The 20,970-nt window shown below is 41.1% G+C and overlaps 1 protein-coding gene across 1 annotated transcript in view; it reads right to left on the minus strand.

The window, feature by feature from the left end:
* Window positions 1-1,998: 1,998 nt before the first annotated feature.
* sol (calpain 15 small optic lobes) overlaps window positions 1,999-20,970 on the minus strand; it is a 38,950-nt gene continuing 19,978 nt past the window's right edge. Inside the window, 13 exon segments of the mRNA XM_074098123.1 lie at window positions 1,999-7,204; window positions 8,732-8,874; window positions 10,859-11,131; window positions 12,149-12,260; window positions 12,813-12,977; window positions 13,773-14,020; window positions 14,350-14,464; window positions 14,466-14,532; window positions 15,313-15,409; window positions 15,715-15,914; window positions 16,835-17,015; window positions 17,595-17,707; window positions 20,244-20,383. Coding sequence (XP_073954224.1) covers window positions 7,015-7,204; window positions 8,732-8,874; window positions 10,859-11,131; window positions 12,149-12,260; window positions 12,813-12,977; window positions 13,773-14,020; window positions 14,350-14,464; window positions 14,466-14,532; window positions 15,313-15,409; window positions 15,715-15,914; window positions 16,835-17,015; window positions 17,595-17,707; window positions 20,244-20,383 — 2,044 coding nt within the window. The 3' untranslated portion in view covers window positions 1,999-7,014.

Here is a 20,970-nt window from a genome sequence, read left to right on the forward strand (position 1 = left end):
TATAAAAATATGCATGCAATCGGACAAGGCCACCGCTCCTAGCGCGTACCATTTTTTAATCCGATGAAAAAAACGGAGGAGGTTCGCATAGCTTTTTACAGAGTAAGTAGTCCGATTTTGATAATTCTTGTTTTATTGGATAGGGTATACCTCGAATTCGGTCCCATATCATCATCATCATCAGCCTACAGCAGTCCACTTGGACAAGCCCCAAGTCCCAAGGCCGAAGTCGGTCCCATATAAATTTGGAAAAAACAAATCCTACCCTAAGGGTGGGAAAAAAATATAAAATTAAAACTTTTTAACAAAAACTAAACCGCCGAAAACAACTAAAACGCAAAAAACAATAAACCAAAACCAGTTTGAAGTCGGTGCTTCGGCACTAGCCAGCAGAAGTGGAGATAATAGTCGTCTATCTGGTGGGCTTCTATCACTCCTCCTGGTTCGTGCTGAGGTATCGACTTCAAATTGGTAACTAGATAGATTCAGGTTAAATAAAAATGGTTTACCTATTATTTTTTGCTTTTTAGTTTGTTCGGCGGTTTATTTTTTTGTTGAAAATTTTTATCTCCCCTTTTCTTCACGCGAAATTAGCGAATTCGTCCGACCTGGTTATAATAACACATACATTTTGTATAGTGTTTTAATCAACATTTATCTAACACTAGCATAATTTTTATTCAATTGTATCACTAACTCAATGATCCAAGTTGGTCGAAAAATAAATTATTACTATTATTATTATCTTTCACCAAACCTAGTATTGTTGATTTTAAATTTATTTAAGTACTCACATTACTTTTAAATAACTTTTAGTACCTATGAATATTTATGAACCTCGAGGTCTTTATAATTGTTTTTGGTTTTCCTGTATACTCATAATGTACGACTGTACCTATGTGTTCTTAAAATAATAAATAAATAAATAATAATAAAGGTACCTTTGGTGCAACTCGAGTCATTTCTAGACTGAATTAACTCCAGGTCACCCATGTTAAAGCGAAAGGACCGACAAGATACCGGAAATGACCCGCTGATAGCGCAACCATCTTGGAGTTGCTAACTTCCGCTTTCACTATGCACTAGCGTTCATAATCTTGCTATTTATAAAACGTGATTAAGCTCTGGTATTGGATTCTTTCGGCCCGGGAATGACTGTGCGCGACTGGTGCAACTAAGCTCTTACGCTATGCCTACGCATACCTATCCCACAGCAGTCACTTCTATGCCAGTGACACGTATACGTGTCACAACGTAATACATTCCGGTGCCAGTGACACGTCTGCGACATTTTAGTTTTTACTCCTATGCCAGTGACACGCATGTCGTGTCAAAATAATTCGTACCCCCTATAGGCTGGCATAGCGCAAGGGCTTAGCGGAACGTTGCCGGAGCCGAATGTGACAATCCACTAAACTCTTACGCTAGGTATAGCGAATATGCCGCAGCAGTCACAAATACGTGTCACTGGTATAGGAGTAAGAACTAAAAAGTCACAGACGTTGTGTCACTGGGGCCGAACGTGTTAACAATGATGATTGAGGGGCCCCATTCAATTTGCGATGAGTCACTGCCTAAGTACTTAGTAAAATTAGTGAGACTTAACTAGTACGTATCCGTTATCCCAATGCATACTTAGCTCAGTAATCCTGTACCATCATCCAGACCCCATAGCCCACTCCATGTCGCTTCCTGCTGGGCAATAGCTTGGCAACTGTGCAGGACTGTCCGCTTGCACATCCTCATGGTGAATAGAGGATACAGAAAACTCGCGTTTTTCCCGAGATACGACTGAGCTGTATAGATCGATTATTCATCGACGCAAACCCCTACACACCAAATTCCCAAGAATAGCTTGAGGTATAATTATTATTTTGCTCATGCATTCAAAGTCCGAATTGGTACCCACCTTTGTTACAACGGCTTTACAAATGCCAACAGTAATTATTATGTTATACAAAGTAATGTTATATAGAAAAGGGGGAAATAAAAAAGAACTAATTTAAATAATAAATTTATTTCCTTAGCCTAACATATCATAAATATAACATGCATCCACATAACCTAACACTTAACCAAGCGATCATTGCTACAAAACGTCCCAGTCGCTAGTGATATCAAAATACATCGAGTTTGATATTCTGTTCCTTATTCCAACATAGAACTCATATTATGTCATTTTTTTTATTCGGAGAAACAATACGGTATTTGAATATTTTGTATATGTTTTATAAATTAAAACTACACAATGCCTGTTATCGAATAGAGAAACAATTTTTAAGCTACCTTTACAAATAACAAAGTTATACAGGTTTGAAATTCAAGATTAGACAGAGAAAGACATACTGGCATGTGACGTCACACGCCAGTATTGCCATACTTGCTGCATAGAGAAAAGCGTTTGAGAAATCCAATTTTCAACCGATTTAAATTTTCTCTTCGCTAAACACTATCTGTTTATCTATATTTTCATAATAATATTAAGATATGGCAAAATCAGGAGTTGTCAAATACCGTATTAGGTATTTCTGTGCTGTTCACCCAAGTTCATGTTACAAGAAAAAGGTTTTTCGACGGGCGAATTATAGATGGCGTTAGTATCGTGAGCTCCGTTTGACGTTTCAGTCTTGCTTGCAATGAGGGCTATCGCGTATGAATTCGCCACTAGAGGCGGGGGTAGCGTGAGGTCTTCGAAATGTCAAATCTCATAGTTTTTGAGTGAGCTACGCGGGTTTTTTTATAATTAGAATAATTTTTGTGAATATTTTGCAATATCTGAAATTAATTATGGCAAATATGCGTTCCGGGGCAATGAATGCTGTGTTTTGAGACAGTTTTGTCTTTCGGAAACCTTTGTCCTCCCTTTTTTCCGAACAAAACGGGGACTATGCAACACTGTGGCATGCTCGATATTTTTATGGTACGGTTTTAAGGTGTATTAAATATGATTTTAATCTAAACATTGTTTTCACGCCCGTAATAACAGACTTTGAAAGCCATACTTAAAAACCTCACGCAACAGTGCGCCATCTAGTGAGTGAAAAAACGATAGCCCTCATTGGCTAATTTAGATATTTATCCGCTGTTTCACCTAATCTAAGTCTATCATCGTTCATCTACCATTACCTCTCATATTTCATTTTCTAGACTTTTTTTTACCGTACAACGGCAAATCTTATTAGACACTGGCAAAATTGCCCCCAATGGACAGAGCCATGTGTTTTTTTTTTAAATAACAACAACAAATATTTACCCAACTAAAAGCGTGGGGGTTCGATTTGTAGCATTCGAAGATGACGGATGCAGACAATATCTAATTTTGCTAGTTCTGTTTCTTTGGCTAGTTGAAGTATAATTTTGATAGTGTTTTATGCGGCGATTAACCTTAACAGTGAACAGTGATCCCAAAATTCTATATTACTCTCGTGTCTAACATTTTTTAATGCGCAAGTGGTCTCCACGTGGTTTCTGGAATTTTACTATCAAGTTGCAAAGACTACAATCACCGTACAACGTGCCTCGCAAAGAGAGTTTACCTCGACACTGGCGAAATTGTCCTATTAATTAGGACAGACAAGCCATATTTTAAAAGAGAAGAAGAACTAAAAGCGTGACAGAAATGTCAAACGGACAACACGATACCAACGCTGCAATGCAAAATTTATTTATTTATTTATTTATATCTCGCCAGTTGAAAACCCCTCATCTGGTTGACTATTACTCACATTATGCTATGATTTTTTTAGACATTTTTTGCATCAACTGTTCTGTTTTACAAAATAGTTTTGAATTTGTTAGATATATTAAAATCATAGATCCTCAAATCTATAGAGTACACAATAAAACAATGCAAACAAAAAGGCTAACTTTGAATAAAGTCTATTTGGAAAAAGGTACAGAAGTAATCAGAGTATGGCACAAACCAGAAAAACAACCTTAACGGCTACAAGATACTCAAAAATACACATTTTTATATAAAAGCCAATTATCCAGTGTACAGATACAAACAGTACGTGCTACGAATGAGTATGGTACTTAACAACAATGTCGCAAAGTTCGATATCGATACAAAACAAATTGTAATTTTTATACAAGAGAAACTTTGTAACTCGCCAAAATGCCTAAGTGAAAATCTACTTTACATAGTGTTTTTTAGTTCTAAAATCGATTGACCGAAGTGTCCACATGTTACAAAATGTTTTCGAAAAGTCCTATTACAATTACTAGTAATCTACTATTGTACAATAAATACATACTAAGTATGTGCTTTTTTTGTGCATCAAAAATATTTATAGGTTCACAAGTAGACTCTCGCGATGATACAAATTTATTGATGTAGCTGCTGTCATAAGCACCGTATGAGAAATACTGCAAAATTAATTTTGTCGCGTCTTTATCTAGGTATAATAAGCGATAACCTCCAAAAATCTAATTAATTACCAGAAAGTTGCATAGCCCTTTGTGTACAGTCGCCATAAAATATTTCAGAGCGGCCAAGGTGGTCAAAAATATAGGCACACGCACTCTATTATTAAGGTATTAGAGTTCATGTTTCGATATTTTTGATCATCCGCTCCGAAATATCTGATAGCGACTGTACATACAAGCCAGTATTTATAACGACAGACTTACATGAGAATAATGCTGTATATGCTAAACCGATTTGAGTTGGTATATTTCTTTAAATTTATTTAAAAATCCGGTCACAAATTACAAAAGTTGTCGATAATACAAACGTACAGACGAGAATATAACCTATTTTGCAGTTGGTTAGAAAAAGAAACGAGAGACTTCTATCGTTGGGTAGCTAAACAACTCGATTTATCATTAAAGATACCCCATCAGTCAATGTCGGCCTAATAATTGGAGAGAAAAGACTGACCTCTTGGCCGATAGGGAGTTTGTGTCACTTGTTTGTTTCATTTCCATCCCTTGGATATTTTCCAATGAATCATTACGATTTGAATAAAATAATCATTATTTATGTTTACTATTTTACGCCCGCAGTGGTGTAATTGGGTAGTTTCATTGATTTAAAAAAACTATTTAGTCTGGCAGTTACATTATAAGCAAATGTTGGACATGTATTTTTTGTTCAAACAAACATCACGCCGTGCTAAAATGTGTCGCACGGCAAACCGTCAAAACATCATGGGGATTTTTAAGTGGCTATATTTTCATCATATTTAAGCGACCATATCTTCATCATTTTAAGTGGCTATATTTTCATCATTTTAAGTGGCTATATTTTCATCATTTTTAAGCGACCATATCTTCATCATTTTAAGTGGCTATATTTTCATCATTTTCAAGCGACCATATTTTCATCATTTTAAGTGGCTATATTTTCATCATTTTTTGTTTAATCGACAAAAGAGAAAACACGTGCCCAATATTTCCTGATAATCTAATTGATTCGTTGTTATTTAATTTTTTATGACATTATATTGTGTTGTATTGTGAAAATTTCATATTGTTTAAAATAATTAATAAGAATTTGAAAGAAATTGCAGCGTTACATTAGTTACACTTAAATATATTGCACAATTGTTAGTAGGCCATAAAATGTTATGGAAACATTTCCTAATATCGTTGTCAAACATAAATGGCAAGAACGATTCATCACTTCAAAATTATTTAACTACAAAATAACACTTAATAAATATTACAAAAATAATGAGTATTATTGGAATGAAAACTCAGTTTTCAAATACGATAAAAAATAAAATGTCTTTTACATGTGATTGCACGAAAAAGGTGCAAATTAAAATGTAAATATTACGTCTAAAGATTAATTTTAAGCAATATAACTATTTATTTACATGTTATTTGATACATTTTGCGAATAGGACTGTACTCGGTGGTTACAAACATAGTATTATGACGATTATAGAAGGCATTCATGCGTCTTTTTAAGTTAAAACAACCGTAAAAATAAATAAAGAACATAAAAAATTGCTGTAACACAGATTTATTTATTCTAAACATAATTATCTTCCCGCAAAATTTATAGAAAAATAACACCTCTTTTTATTTATTTTCACCAAAATAATACACAATAAAAACCAACAATTCTTCAAAACACACAAACGTTTAAAAATTATTATTCAAAAATGTGTATTCTAAACGATAATTTAAGTGAATTTAGCACTGATTTCAAATACTACATACAACAACTATTTGTCTTAAACCTTTAATGATTCAATACAATGTATTTTTTATACAATAATGATAAACTATCACTACTGCGTATGATATTATTATAAATATATCTTAAAGTAATTCTGTCAAAAATAACACATAGGCGTGTTAAAAATATGCTCACCGGCACAAAATTTGGCCCACCCTTCATACAAAATTACCGATTCTGCATACATTTGAGGGCCAAATTATTTACCGCTCAGTATAGCACAAAGCGAAAAAATGTGTACATATTTGTCCGCCCATGTAAATATTACTTTTACAGTTCACGATTCTTCGCGTGTTTTAGCCAAAGGCAGTTTTGCAAACCTTTTTTTTTGTATTATTGTTTAATTGTAATTTTTAATAACTCAGTTATGACGATCCCCAATGGAGAATCAATTGTATCAAAATAAATCTTTTGGCGCGCTAAAGGGAAGTATTTTAGGCCCCACTCTATTTTTAATTTACATAAATGACCTTTGTAAAATAAAATTAGATGGTAAAATTATTTCATATGCTGATGATACTACTAAGGTTACTGACACAGTCCGAAGAATTGCGCAACTGAAGTGGCAGTGGGCGGGGCACATTGCTCGCAGGACTGATGGCCGACGGGGTCAGAAGGTTCTCGAATGGCGTCCGCGGGCCGGGAGACGAGCTGTCGGTAGGCCTCCAACAAGATCGAGCGACGACCGGGTTAAGATTGCGGGATCGCGTTGGTTGCGGAAAGCACACGACCGGTCTGAGTGGAGAGCCTTGGGGGAGGCCTATGTCCAGCAGTGGATGACTTAAGAGCAAGTGCGATGAAAAATTATCTTTCTCGTTTTACGTCTACGTTATGAGCCGGGGCGCGTGCAAGCCGGTGAGCCGGCGCGGCAAGGGCGGGCGGTGGCGCGGCTCGTGGTCGGCGGGCGGCGCCCAGTCCTGCAGCCGCGCGCCCGCCGCCAGACGGTGCGTCAGACGGTGCGCGATGCTGAACCCGCCGCTGCCTTCCAGCTGCGTTAGCACTATTATCACTTGTCTGGAACAAGTTTTCGTTCGAATTATTAATCAAATTTTGTAGGGACACTTAGGATCTCTACCCTCTACCCAATACACCGTATTATACCATGATCGTAATTGGAGCGTGTCAATACAATGACAGGAGAGGAGGCCTGTGCCCAGCAGTGGGACGTATATAGGCTGGGATGATGATGATGATGATGAATACAATGACACGCGACGGCGACAGTTAGTTACAAAACGTGCTAGTGGCCATAGTCTCATGCTTTTCGATACAAAGAATATATGGGTGCCCCTTGAAATGTCGACAAACTATTTATCAAATTTCATTTCATCGAAAACAATTCATAGAATATTTAATACTAATTCTTTGTCTTGGACTAATTTCACTTCATCGTCTATTCATTACATATTACAACAATTATTAGAACAACAGTACATGGATTATTATTTGCTTAAAAATACATTTCATCAACTATTCATGAGACAGAACAACAAAATATCGCTGTTTATTTCTTCGACGTATTATTATAAAACACCAGAAAATAGGTTAGGTTAGAACTAAGACATCAAAAAATTGCTAGCAGAAAAGTAGTTTAGGTTAGAACAGTGGCCCTAAAAAAGTAAACCGGTACCAGAAAAATAGGTAAGGTTGGGTTAGAACCGAGACCCCAACAAAAATAAATGGCTGCCAGAAAAGTAGGTTAGGTTAGGTTAGAACTGCGACCCCAACAAAAAGAAATCGCTACCAAAAAGTAAGTTAGGTTAGGCTAGAACTGCGATTCCAACAAAAATAAATCGCTACCAGGACAGTAGGTTAGGTTAGAACTGCGACCCAAACAAAAATAAATCGCTACCAGAAAAGTAGGTTAGGTTAAGATTGGTTTTTGGAGTCTTTTGTTTTTTATTTTAACTCCAAATGTGTTACTTTTACGGACATCCCGTGAAATCCATATCGAAAATACAAACTGAAACATGGATGAACACAGCAAAACCAGAAAAAGAGACCAGCGCTGGGATTCGAGCCCAGGTCCTCAGCATTCCGTGCTGCGTGCTGTAACCCTACACCACCACTAGACAGGAGTGCAGACACAATTTTTTCCTATGCACCACATATCTCAGCTTGTTTGTTTCTTATTTAGCCACTTAAGCAGCGACAGTAGCGACACCTATGTTTTTAGCTCTCATCGAGAAACGTCAACACTCCTTCGGAACTAACCGCTCACCCGGACAAGAGATGTCGCTACTAAGCAATCAAATTAAGATTGGTTTTTGAAGTTTTTTTTTATTTCTACTTAGTTCTTCTTCCTCCTTAGTTCTTCTTACTTAGTGCTAAATTCGTTACACCTACCAACGTTAGATATAATTTTCATATTAGCCTTAATTTATGATGTCTAAACCTTTAAAACCTAAATATTTACTAAATCCAAGTTAAGAACGTACAGTAGCGAGCGAGCAACACCATTCTGAGCAGAAATGACTGGAGTAAGGTGAGGTTCAGCTGTTGGGTTTTTTTTTCAACATTTTGTCTTCACGTTTAACTTACCTATGAAGAGGGGGTACGGAATCTATGGTCTTCAGCTCTCCTCGTGTGGACACGACGTTGTAGCTTTCCTGGCAGTCGCATTTCACGTGTATCCACTTGTCTGTGTGTCTGTTCTCCACCATCACGACTAAACCGGCCCAGCCCTGAAACACAAATTGCTTTTTCATCACACTTGCTCGTAAACAGTGTCGTAACATGCAGGCTACCTTGATTGCAACCCCCTGGTGCGGCCCGTGCCAAGTTGGCGAAGGAAGGTGGACTTACCCAAGTTCGCCGCCGACCTCCTGACTGGCCACGGGTTTGCGATGGTGGTTTTGAAGGCAGTGCACGTCGTTGTCTGTATTATCACTCAATCCTAATAGATTATTGAGGATAACTTCTTTATTATGATTGTCAAGCGGAATGATTTGTTTATATGACAGACAGACGACAAGATGACAATGAAAGAATACCGCATGGCATCAGAGGTTTCCGGCCAGCGTTGCCTAGGCTTGTCCACCTCCTTGCACACGGCAATACGGCGCAACCACCCCCTAAATAAAACCCTCGACCTCAATGTGCTTGTCATGAAACCCGTGGTCGGTAAATCAGTCATTGCGCGTACTAATTTTCTTGTCATGAAGCCCAAGGTCGGTAAATGAGTTTTCTTCCAACTATGCTAAGGGCGCTGTCAGCGGTATCGGCAATTTATGAAAAAAATATTAGTTTTTCTTTTACAAATATACAATTTTACTCGCAAATGTGATGAAAAACATCGTATGTCGCACGGGCGGTACTAGAATTACGAACATCGACTCATTAAAGCGCTCAGTCTTCGACTTCGGGCTTCTAATAGACTCTCGTTCGTAATTCCTTATTTACCGCCCTTAAGACACAATGTACTATTTAATGTTTTATGCTTTAAAAGTGATATGATGCAAATTTGAACCCATTCTAAAAAGTGAGGTGGATATTTCTGTCAAGACAAAGTTTCAGTGGTAGCTTGCTCGCATGAACGGCCAATACGACGAACCCTGTACGCCGGCGGGCCAGACATACAACCGGGTAGAAGCTTATCCCTAACACACCTTAGTCAAGTAAGTATAGCCGTCATCCCCTGCCCTGTTGCCAGAGTCAGCCCTATGATAGCATCGGCCAATATGATGCGGGTGCAGCAACGGCCGGTCAACCAGCAACAGCTTGCTCGAGCGAACGGCCAATACGTAACGCGCCCAGTCCTGTATTGTATGCCAGTGGGCCAGACATACGGCCAAGTAGAAGCCTATCTCTACCATCTTTGTTAAATTATATCTAACATACCTTAGTCACGTAGTAAGCAGTCATTCCCTGCCTCCCTTCATGCCACCCCCTCACCAGAGTCAGCCCTATGATAGCGTCGGCCAGTATAGATGGAGTGAAAAAAGTTTTTACACAGGCCAAGTAAAAATCAATCTAAGTCAATGTCATAAAGACTTTGACATAGAAAAACTTTTCTCACTTTAACTATATATGCGGGTGGAGTGATGGCCGTTCGATCACCAACGGCTTGCTCGAGTGAACGGCCAATACGTACTGCGACCAGCCTTGTATGCTAGTGTGCCAGCGTGCGTTCAGGTAGCTTTTCTCTAGCATCTTTAATTATATTGAACATACCTTAGTCAAGTAGTAAGCAGTCATCCCCTGCCTTCCTTCATGCCACCCCCTCACCAGACCACATTCTACCCCCTCGCCAGAGTCAGCCCTATGATATCATCGCTCAGTATATGCGGGTGCAGTGATGGCCGCTCGACCAGCAACGGCTTGCTCGAGTGAACGGCCAATACTTACTGCGACCAGCCTTGTATGCTAATGTGCCAGCGTGAGTTCAGGTAGCTTTTCTCTAGTATCTTTAATTTATATTGAACATACCTTGGTCAAGTAGTAATCCCCTGCCTTCCTTAAAGCCACCCCCTCACCAGACCACACATGCTGCCCCCTCGCCATATGATAGCGTCGGCCAGTATATGCGGGTGCAGTGACGGCCGCTCGACCAGCAACGGCTTGATCGAGTGAACGGCCAACACTTACCACGAACAACTTTGTATGCCAATGAGTCAGACATGCAACTAGATAGGATTTCCTCTACCACCATAATTATATCTAACACACCTTAGTTAAGTAGTAAGCAGTCATCCCCTGCCTCCCTTCATGGCGCTGCCCCCTCGCCAGAGTCAGCCCTATGATAGCGTCGGCCAATATGTGCGGGTGCAGCGACGGCCGTTCGACCAGCAACGGCTTGCTCGAGTGAGCGGCCAGCACGTGGCGCGGCCAGCCGGAACTCGAGCCCAGCTCTAGCCCCGTATGCCAGTGGTTGAAAGCGAGACACACGACCAGGTAGAAGCCCTTCTCTAGCATCTTGTGGCAGCCCACGAAACCGCGGACCTGGAATTTTATAAGTATTTAAAGCATTTTATTTATATTTATGTTGTTGATAAGCCTTTGTCTGTACCTATATATTTTTAACCGACTTCAAAAAACGAGGAGGTTCTATGTTCAAATGTTTGTAATTTTTTTTTTATCTATGTTTACCGATTACTCAGTCAATTGTGGACCGATTTTCAAAAATTATTTTTATATTTGAAAGAGTATTCTTCTGAGGTGGTCCCATTGTCACCAAGTCAAGATCTGGTGATGGGATCCTAGGGAAATCGAGGGCAAACCTCAAATTTTATAGGCCCACCTATGGCGATTTTAGCATTTTTAGCATTAAGATAAGCATTTACATTCAGAAAGTATCATTTGGTAATCTGGACCTGATGAAGAAGACCGTAGATGACCAATGCAACTCGTCAAAGCATAATGCTCCAGTCTATAAACGTCATGATTAATATACCCAGATAAGCGACTAAGAAGAAGCTTTAAGTAATGATTCTTTCGAACTGATCGATGCCCGGAAGGTAGGCAACGGAACTTGTTATAAACAAACGTAACTAAGCAGTGTTTGTGCTTAATGGAATTTCTCACGATGTTTTCCTTCACTAAAAAGTGAGAAATAAATTTTTTTTTTAACCGCAAATAATTTCGAAAAACTCAGACTCGACGAGCAAGGTTTGAACCCACGACCCTCTGCTTGAGCGACGATAGTTCCCGACCTGGCGCGTTGGGCCGGACTTCGTTCAATAAACGACCACGCAAGGTCAAAGCTAGGTAATGCTCACTCGTGACCGACTAAGAAGAAGCTTTAAGTTTGATTTTTCGATTCTGACTGATCTGAAACTGAAATAGGCAACGGAACTTTGTTATAAAACAACGTAACTAAGCCGTGTTTGGGCTAAATGGAATCGTTGTGAGATGTACTTTGGCTACGAATCACTAAAAAGTGAGAAATAAAGTTTTTTTTTTAACAAAAAAGTAATCATGTAAGCACTTCTTACTCGACATAGCAAGAAAATATGTTACCTGTCTTTTGCTGTGCGCGACTAGTTTCCCGACCTGCGCGTTGGGCCCGGACTTCGTTCGGAAAACGACCACGCACAGGTCCAATTGCGACCGCTGACTTTTGGCCGAGTTTCTGCAAAAATTACATTATTTTTATTATGTTTAAGTAGGTAGGTGTATGTGTTGGTTTTATGTATTCTTGCTACTGCTCTAATCTACTGTAAATTGCACCACCTGCTAAAATGTATTCCTTATTTCTGTCCATTGTAAAGGTTGCCTGGAAGAGATCGCTCTGAAGCGATAAGGCCGCCTATTGCTTACCTTAGAAAATCTCTATGTATATACTTGTGTTTTCTGTACTGCTTACTGTGTTGGTGTGCAATAAAGAGTTATTGTATTGTATTGTAATATAATTTATGTTTTTCCCAAGCTTTACATTATGTATTTTCATTTATCTGCACAGCTCTACCATTGACAATGTCATTTCAAGTATTAGTTTAAAAACGGAATTACGCGCTCAATGGTAGTCTAATCTCGATTTAATAATAAGGAGCAGAGGCAGACCAAGAGATGGCGGGATTGCGCGCATTTCAGCTCGATCGGCAGGTGCATGCTCAGGATAGGTAAGAGTAGGAAAAGGGAAAATTTTGGCATATTACAGACTACATTAAAAACACTGGCTCACCTCTGTCCCTCTTGGAACAGCGTGAAGTCCACCTCCGTGGGCTGAGCGGCCGTCAGCAGGAGGCAGGTCAGATGGCGCGTAGAGGACATCGGCGGCAGCACCCCCGCCAGGCGGACTTCGTGCCAGCCCACGCGGACCTTGCAGATGTCAATGCAGTCGAAGTATCTGTCAAAGAAAACATATTTTAAAAACAGATGAAAACAAAGGAGTCTTTATTTAATTGAATGTTTAATGTGTTGCGACTCCTAGCGCCATTTAGTTGTTACACAGAACAACTGTAACATCCTCCCTTCTTCATCATCAATATTGTCATATACGAATTATACTTCTTGCTCACTTTTCACGTCTCCGTAACCGACTCAGATGACGCTTTTGCCTTTGTGATTTTTAAAGCTCCAGAATCTTCTGGAATTCCCACGACTCACTTGAACACTTCTTCAAAGCTGATCAAGACGCTATTTCTCTTCGCGTCGCATTCTGTAATAATCCAGATTGTTCTGGAAGGTTTTCCACACAGTTGAGCACGTCCTCAAAGGTGATCCAGAAGACGATTTTACACCTCGCGTCGCAAGCTCTAGAATGTTTTGGCAGGTTCTCGACTCACTCGAGCACGTCCTCAAAGCAGATCCAGAAAATGCTTTTCTCCTCGTGATTCTGTAAAGCTCCAGAACATTCTGAAAGGCTCTGGACTCACTAATGCGCGTCTTCGAAGCTGATCAAGCAGACCCCTGCTTCTGCAGCTGTTTCTCCTCGTATCGCATACTGCAAAGCTCCAGAACATTCTGGAATGTTCTCAACTCACTTGAGCACATCCTCGAAGCAGATCCAGAAGATGCTGCTTTTCCTCGTGATTCTGTAAAGCTCCAGATTGTTCTGGAAGGCCCTCGACTCGAAGACGTTGTCTCTCCTCGCCTCGCATTCTGTAAAGCTTCAGTAAATTCTGGAAGTATCTCAACTCACTTGAGCACATCCTCGAAGCTGATCCAGAAGACGGCGTGGTCTACGGGCTGGTCGGGCGCGCGCACCTGGCGGCGCAGCGCGGGCGTCCAGCGCGGGCAGCCGGCGGCCCAGGCGCCGCGCCACGTGTAGTGCCCCCACGGGTTGCGCAGGCGCAGCAGGCGCGTCGGACCCGCCACCTCCACCACGTCCAGCACGCTGTAAGCGTGCCGGGGACGGAGCCCGAGACGCTGGTATTCTTCCTCGTCCACCTACAAGCAGAGGGTACGTTCATCATCATCATCCCAGCCTATACAGATCCCACAGCTTGGCGCAGACCTTCTCTCAGTAGTTTTCACATGAGCCCAGTGCAGATTAGGAACTCAAGACTACTGAGAAGAAACTACTAAGAAACTAGAAGGTAAGTTAGTGTCGGTATTTTCGTGGACAGTTGACAGCGTTTTCGCTAGTCCTCACCACTGGATATAGCGTTTGGATAGCTGAAGAATGGAATACTTTTGACTAAGCTAAGCGCTAGCCTCATTTTATCGACAGCCCTTTAGTGATTTACCTCAAACGACCCTTAGTTTGGAAGGCATACCTTCATGTTGCCGCCGCCGCAGCTGGCCCCCATCAGGAAGCTGGCCTGTCGCGAGGACAGCAGCTGCGCCCACACCAGGTCGCGGTCCAGCTGCTCGAGGGGCGCGCCGCCCCCCCGCGCCCCCCGCGCCGCCCGCCTGCAGCGACACCGACTCGCACGGCGCGCCCGTCAGCGTACACAGACCTGATCACGACACGAGTACATTTTGGTGTGAGTTTCTCACAATTCTCAATTTAAGAACTACCGGAATAGCCAGCAGAGATGTAACGGATGTAGTTTTATCGGAACCAGAATTGGAGCCGAGTGATAGATGGATGAGATGTTAAGGGTAAATCTATTAAACGTGCTTGTTTTTGATGTACAGTCGAGTTCATAAACTCTGAGCAAAAATATGATAAAAAATATGTAAACACCACTCTATTGTTAACGGCGTAAAAAGGTGTTTCGATATTTTTGATCAAATTTTTCTCAGAAGTTTACGAAATCGACTGTACGCCGCTCATGTCCCGCCGCCGCGCTAAGCATTGACATCCGATATAACTTCCGTTTCAAAAGTAACGAAACCGGAACCGGAACGGATGTGTAATACCGAACTGAAGTTCCGACTTAACGTCCGTAACATCCCTGCTAGCCAAGTGGTGGCAATCGCTTAACTAAAATCACTAGGGCATTTAAATTTCGTCTTATGAACTTCTGTTAGTACACAAAACTAAAGATGGTGGGTTAGTGTCACGTAGTCCGCAACACAATTGGTCTACAGCATTAACTCGTCCTAAAATTTCATCTGAATAATTCGCAGCGAGTCAATAAAGTAACCGGTCTTTGAAGCAACTAGGTACTGCCGTCCGAGAGAGCCTTTACAACATTAACAACAGTCTCCCATAAGCCACCGAAATGTGGCGAAGGAACGTTAACTCTAGTGTCTTTATCGTGTGTCTAACTGTTAAAGGGAAAAAAACTTACCTTCAATAGCTCTTCCAGAAACCAGTGCTTCATAACATCCGTGTAGTTTGGCTACCGCCTTTTCTATTAGAGGCACCCACAGCTGTTTTCTCTTAGCCTGTAAAATAAGTACAGTGATTGAAGATTTAAACAAATTATGTGAACATTAACGTATTATTATATAGTTCTTGAAACCTCAAAGTCAAAATTATAGACTACAACAAGCACATAAGAATGAATGTCAAAAAATCTATCACCGGTTCAGAGTAACTTCTGATGAGATGAACCCGGCAAGAAACTCAACAAAGTGTATTTTTTTAGATGTCTGTCACATGTTATAGGATGAGGATAGAGAGAGACGGTGAACACAATCTCGAGCACCCCTAGCAATACGGTCTCAGGATTACTCAGATAAGAACCGACCTGCGAGTACACAAGGTGTCCCTTCTTATTACAGGGCAGCAGGTCGTCCACGGTGACAGTGAGCCAGCGGCCATCCTTGCACAGCCGGAGCTGGTAAGCCCCGACGCTGGGCTCGCCGCGGACCACCACTCCTCGCACCAGCGACGAGCGCTCGGCTAGCACCGCCAGAGCTGACAGCAGCCAGCAGTTGCCTAAGACACCTGTGAAGACAAACAAGTCCGTTGACAAACCGGTCCCAGTTTTATCTGTGACTCCTAACCTTTTTTGGAAAAAAACAATGGTAGTCAACGAAAAAAGACTGAACGGAGCCGTACGGGAACGGGAGAAGGCACGCTCCTTTCCCAGCTTTCAGCGAATGGCTGAAGCAAGACTCTGTGGATTAAAAAAAAAACCCTGCCACCTTCTTTTCCCCGTAATAAGCTCCAGGGAGTATGGGGACGTGCAGCAGGGTTTTTAGCCAGTGAGAGCTTGGCACTGTGTGGGTCCTCCCTTCCAGAGACATGTTCTTTTTTACAAGGAGGCAAAGCCTAGAGCATAGGTTGGTTGGCCAGTACACTTGGAATTAAAATCGCTTTCGTTATTTCTTTCTGTCAAAGGGTATTGGATGAGGGTGGAAAGAAATGGTGAATGCGTTAGCAAGCGCTTGAGCGTTAGAGCAAGAACACATTGGACGTTAGTACAGCCGGACTGCATTCCAACCGGAACTGCCGACTGCTCATACATTTTTATCGCAGTCAGCGTGCAGTTGTGCGGACTGCAGTGGAACTGCAATGACAAATGTATGTGTATTTAGTCGGCAATTGGCAATTACGTTGCAGTTGGATTGGAATGCACTCCGTCTGTGCTGGCCCTAAGACGCGTCAGCAGTTAAATCGCGTGTTTAGCGACTACCTGGTCAAAAGCGTAGAAAAGGTATAAGTAGGCAGGGTCAGACGGGCCAGTAGCTTGTGAGATGTCCGAAGGTCTATGTAAACCCAGCAGGGGGTGGCTGGCGTCCACTTGTATTTTGGGGGGGACGCAGCTACCGTGCAGTGCCCCTCGTCTTGCCGCTTCCGTTGTAAGTTGTAACATTAACAAGGAGTGAGGGTTGGGAAGTATCAGGCAGGGTCGGGAGACTAACCTTGCGAAATGTCCGAGGGTCGGGGGTCCCGGTAGACCCGCCAGGGCAGGCGGTGGCTGGCGTCCACGTGTATCTGGTGGGGACGCAGCCAGCGCGCGGCGGCGCCCGTCTCGCCGCTGCCGTTGTAGTACAGAGAGCGGGGATGGGCAGGGAATGACTCGTCTACGTAAGGTTCTCCAGTCTGAAATAGTTATAATAATATTACAAATACGCTTACTCAACGATATCTAAGATTTATTTTAACGGACGGGCAACAAAGTGATCCTATAAAGGGTCTTTTTCCTTTTGACGTACGAAACCCTAAAGACTACTATTAAAACTGAGATACATCTTTTAACGAATAACACTTGCAATTTCTTATAAGTAAAACTCAAAACTTGTCAAGTAGAAAAAATGGTTTAAGGTTCAAAGGTTCGGAGCACACGCCACGGCGGCTGCTGCAAAACGCGTACAGTCACCTGCATTAATATCTACCATAACGGTGCAAAAATATCTGACACTCCTACCGGCCCTAGAAATAGAGTCGTATCAGATATTTATGCACGCTTGTTGTGTCAGATATTGGTGCTGGTGACTGTACACAACCGCACAGTAAACATGTCAACTAAACAAGATTTAAGACGCGATTATCCGGGCATTATTGCACCATGAGTGAGTCTCACGGTAATTTCATGTTCAAAAATGTTGGTACAAGTTAAAATGGAACAGCTCAAATTACTGCTAGCTTTTTGTGTACGCAACCCTAAAAATATGCACTCACAGCGGCACACTGCGCCAGCACTTCCTGCCACTGCGTCCACGCGTGGCTTTCCTCGCGCAGCCGCAGTATCTCCATGGGGGTGCTTTCCTGACGCTCGCCGTCCGATCCGTCCGCTGTAACAACCCCAAATAACAAATTTAAAATGTGAATGTGTCTGCGAGGCTACTCCGAAATCCGAAAATCGAAGTTCGTGTCGTTCCGTCCCTCTGACACTTGTGCTATTTAATACGAGAGCGAGAGGGACGGTACGATACGAACTTCGATTTTCGAATTTCGGAGTAATATACTGACTGAGCGGCAAATATATGGCCCTCAAATGTACACCCCAGGACCAAAGTATGGAAACAAAGTGATTTTTCTTAATATTTAATGTTTCTATTATTATTATTATTGTGTATTGGTAACGCAACACTTACTTTATGCCGCCTCAAAAGATTAAAACTACACCCAAAGTAAAACATCCGAATAATATACATACATATTGTAAGAGTAAAAAATGTATAAATTTGGGAGAAGTAACAAATCGACCTTATTATTTGTCTTTCTACGAATGTTGAAATTAAAATCTTATTAAATTTTAGTTATTTATTTTTAAAATATTGCATTCTCATTTTTACTCTTTTGTTTTCGAATCACAAATAAAATCACAGTTTTCTATTGTCATATAACTCCATACTTTTGGCCTGGGGTGTATGCTATAATGGTTATTTTTTATGTAGTCCTGGCCATATTTTGTGCCGCTAAGTATATTTCGGTTTCATTTCACCTATAAATACCATTGGCGTGAATTGTATGGATTTAAAGTAAAACATTCCGATAATAAATCTGAATAGAAAAAAAAAATAGTGGTTGAGACGGAAGATTGATTTAGTTTCACTTACAGCTTGTATACCCGTGATACTCGTATGCTGAGGCGGGAGGATAATTGTCAATATAATTATTGTTGATCATTATAAAGATAATTATTGTTAATTATTTCCAAAATAATTATTATTGTTGATTATTATCGAAATAATTACTATTAGTCATTATCAAGATAGTTAATTACTATAGACTAGATGAAAACCCGGCTTCGCTCGGGTAAAATGTAGACTCATAATATTGTCTGAAAAATTTTTTTTGCCAGTGTAAAGACTGTCGTACTTATCGAAAAATCTGACGTATATTCCCAGCCTTAATATTATCACAAACGTACTTTCACAGCTAACCTACGTATCGGTATATTTCACGTAGATATTTCTCCTAAATCTTATTTGCCCAAATAACTATGATGTCTCATAATCAACCCATATACCTACGGTACGATTCGTCTGTACGATCGATCTGATGAAAATCGACGAATCGTACCGTGTGTGGGGCCTTTAAGAGGTCACAATGGAGAACGAAATACGAACCTGTGACACCTGTAACACGTGATGACGTGACACTAACGCCACTTTGATGTGATGACATTGACATGTTTACTTCGCAACGCCATTATATACTTAGTAATTTATTCAAGTTTATATTGAAAATACTCGATAATCCGAATTTTCCGCCTACAAGTTGTCGACTCGGATTGACTAATTTTTTACGCTCTTCAATTTGATGTGCATTTCGTTCGAGTCTACCGTACCCCTTGACGAAATTATTAATATAGATTATTATCCTGTGTAAAGGGCCACATGCAGTATCTCGACGATCGTTTCCATGTTCAAATCTGGTCACGTGACAATTAGTGATAAAGCTGAAAATATTGAGCTTCGAAAAACGTCTTCAATTTCGGTAAAAACAGTGTTATTTCTTTTTTCCATTCACTCCAATGAGGGCTATCGTTTTTTGTCTTTCTAGATGGCGCCACTGTTGCGTAAGATTTTTAAGTTAGGCTTTCAAAGTCTGTTATTACGGGCGTGAAAACAAAGTTTAGATTAAAATCATATTTAATACACCTTAAAACCGTACCATAAAAATATCGAGCAACCACAGTGTTGCGTAGTCCCGCTTTGTTCGGAAAAAAAGGGAGGACTAAAGTTTCCGAAAGACAAAACTGTCTCAATTCTAATTATAAATAAACCCGCGTAGCTCACCCAAAAACTTATGAGATTTGACATTTCGGAGACCTCACGCTACACTAGCGCCTCTAGCGGCGAACTCATACGCGATAGCCCTCATTCCTTTTATTTGTACCACTGCCACGACTTCTACTAAATGAGATTAAAAAATCAGCTTCCAAGACCAAGACCATTCCTGCAAGAAGCCATCTTGTCGCTGCTGCTCGACGCGGCGACTTGACGCTACTTTTTTGAGTCGCGGAAATTAGAAAGAAAGAAAGAAAGAAAGAAAACATTTATTCGTGACATTTTACAAATAAAAGAAAAAGAAAACGGAAATAAATTTTGTCACGAATGGTCCCACTCAGCATGATGTCAACTTGCGGCCGACGCTGGTCTTCCGTTGGAACCATTTAATGTTAAAAGAACACAACAGCAGTGAACTCGACAACTAAAATTTTTTTTACAATACACAAAACTAGAAAATCAAAAATCAAAAATCAATTGAAATCACCTTCAAAATGGGGTCACGTGACCAGATTTATCGCTGCAAACGAGCGACTAGCGACTGCATGTGACCCTAACACTGCACACAATCCAACTCCGTTTAGATACTTACGCGATTCATCCCCTAAATTAGGCACCGCGGGCGCAGGCGGCAAAAGCCGGGTGCGAGGGGACTGACACATCTCACAGCTGCCAGCGCTCCAAGTGTTAGTGTACGTGCATTCGGAACAAGACCATTCCTCTGTTTCGGACCTGCGCAAAAAAAAAATGGCGTATGAATTTCCCCATCCCATGGGCCCGTGTGTAATCCACGGTCAAGCTGTCTCATTTGAAGAGGCCTGTTTTTTACAGTGAGACGTATATAGGCCGAGATGAGATGAAATTAATATGAATATAGAGAAAATAAAAAAAAAAAAAAAAAGCCGTAGTGGCCTAGTGGTTTGACCTATCGCCTCTCAAGCAGAGGGTCGTGGGTTCAACCACGGCTCGCACCTCTGAGTTTTTCGAAATTCATGTGCGGAATTACATTTGAAATTTACCACGAGCTTTGCGATGAAGGAAAACATCGTGAGGAAAGCTGGACAAACCTGCGAAGCAATTCAATGGTGCGTGTGAAGTTCCCAATCCGCACTGGGCCCGCGTGGGAAACTATGGCCCAAGACCTCTTGTCTGAGGAGGAGGCCTGTGCCCAGCAGTGGGACGTATATAGGCTGGGATTGATGATAGAGAAAATAAAGTAACCAAAATTAGTTGGATTGCAAAAAAAAAATACGAAAAATATATACGAAAAAATTCCCTCCCGGACATTTAGATCGGTCAGTATGGGCAAGTTTGTAACT

This window comes from Choristoneura fumiferana, chromosome 15, assembly GCF_025370935.1.
Source record: "Choristoneura fumiferana chromosome 15, NRCan_CFum_1, whole genome shotgun sequence".
Lineage (NCBI taxonomy): Eukaryota > Metazoa > Arthropoda > Insecta > Lepidoptera > Tortricidae > Choristoneura > Choristoneura fumiferana.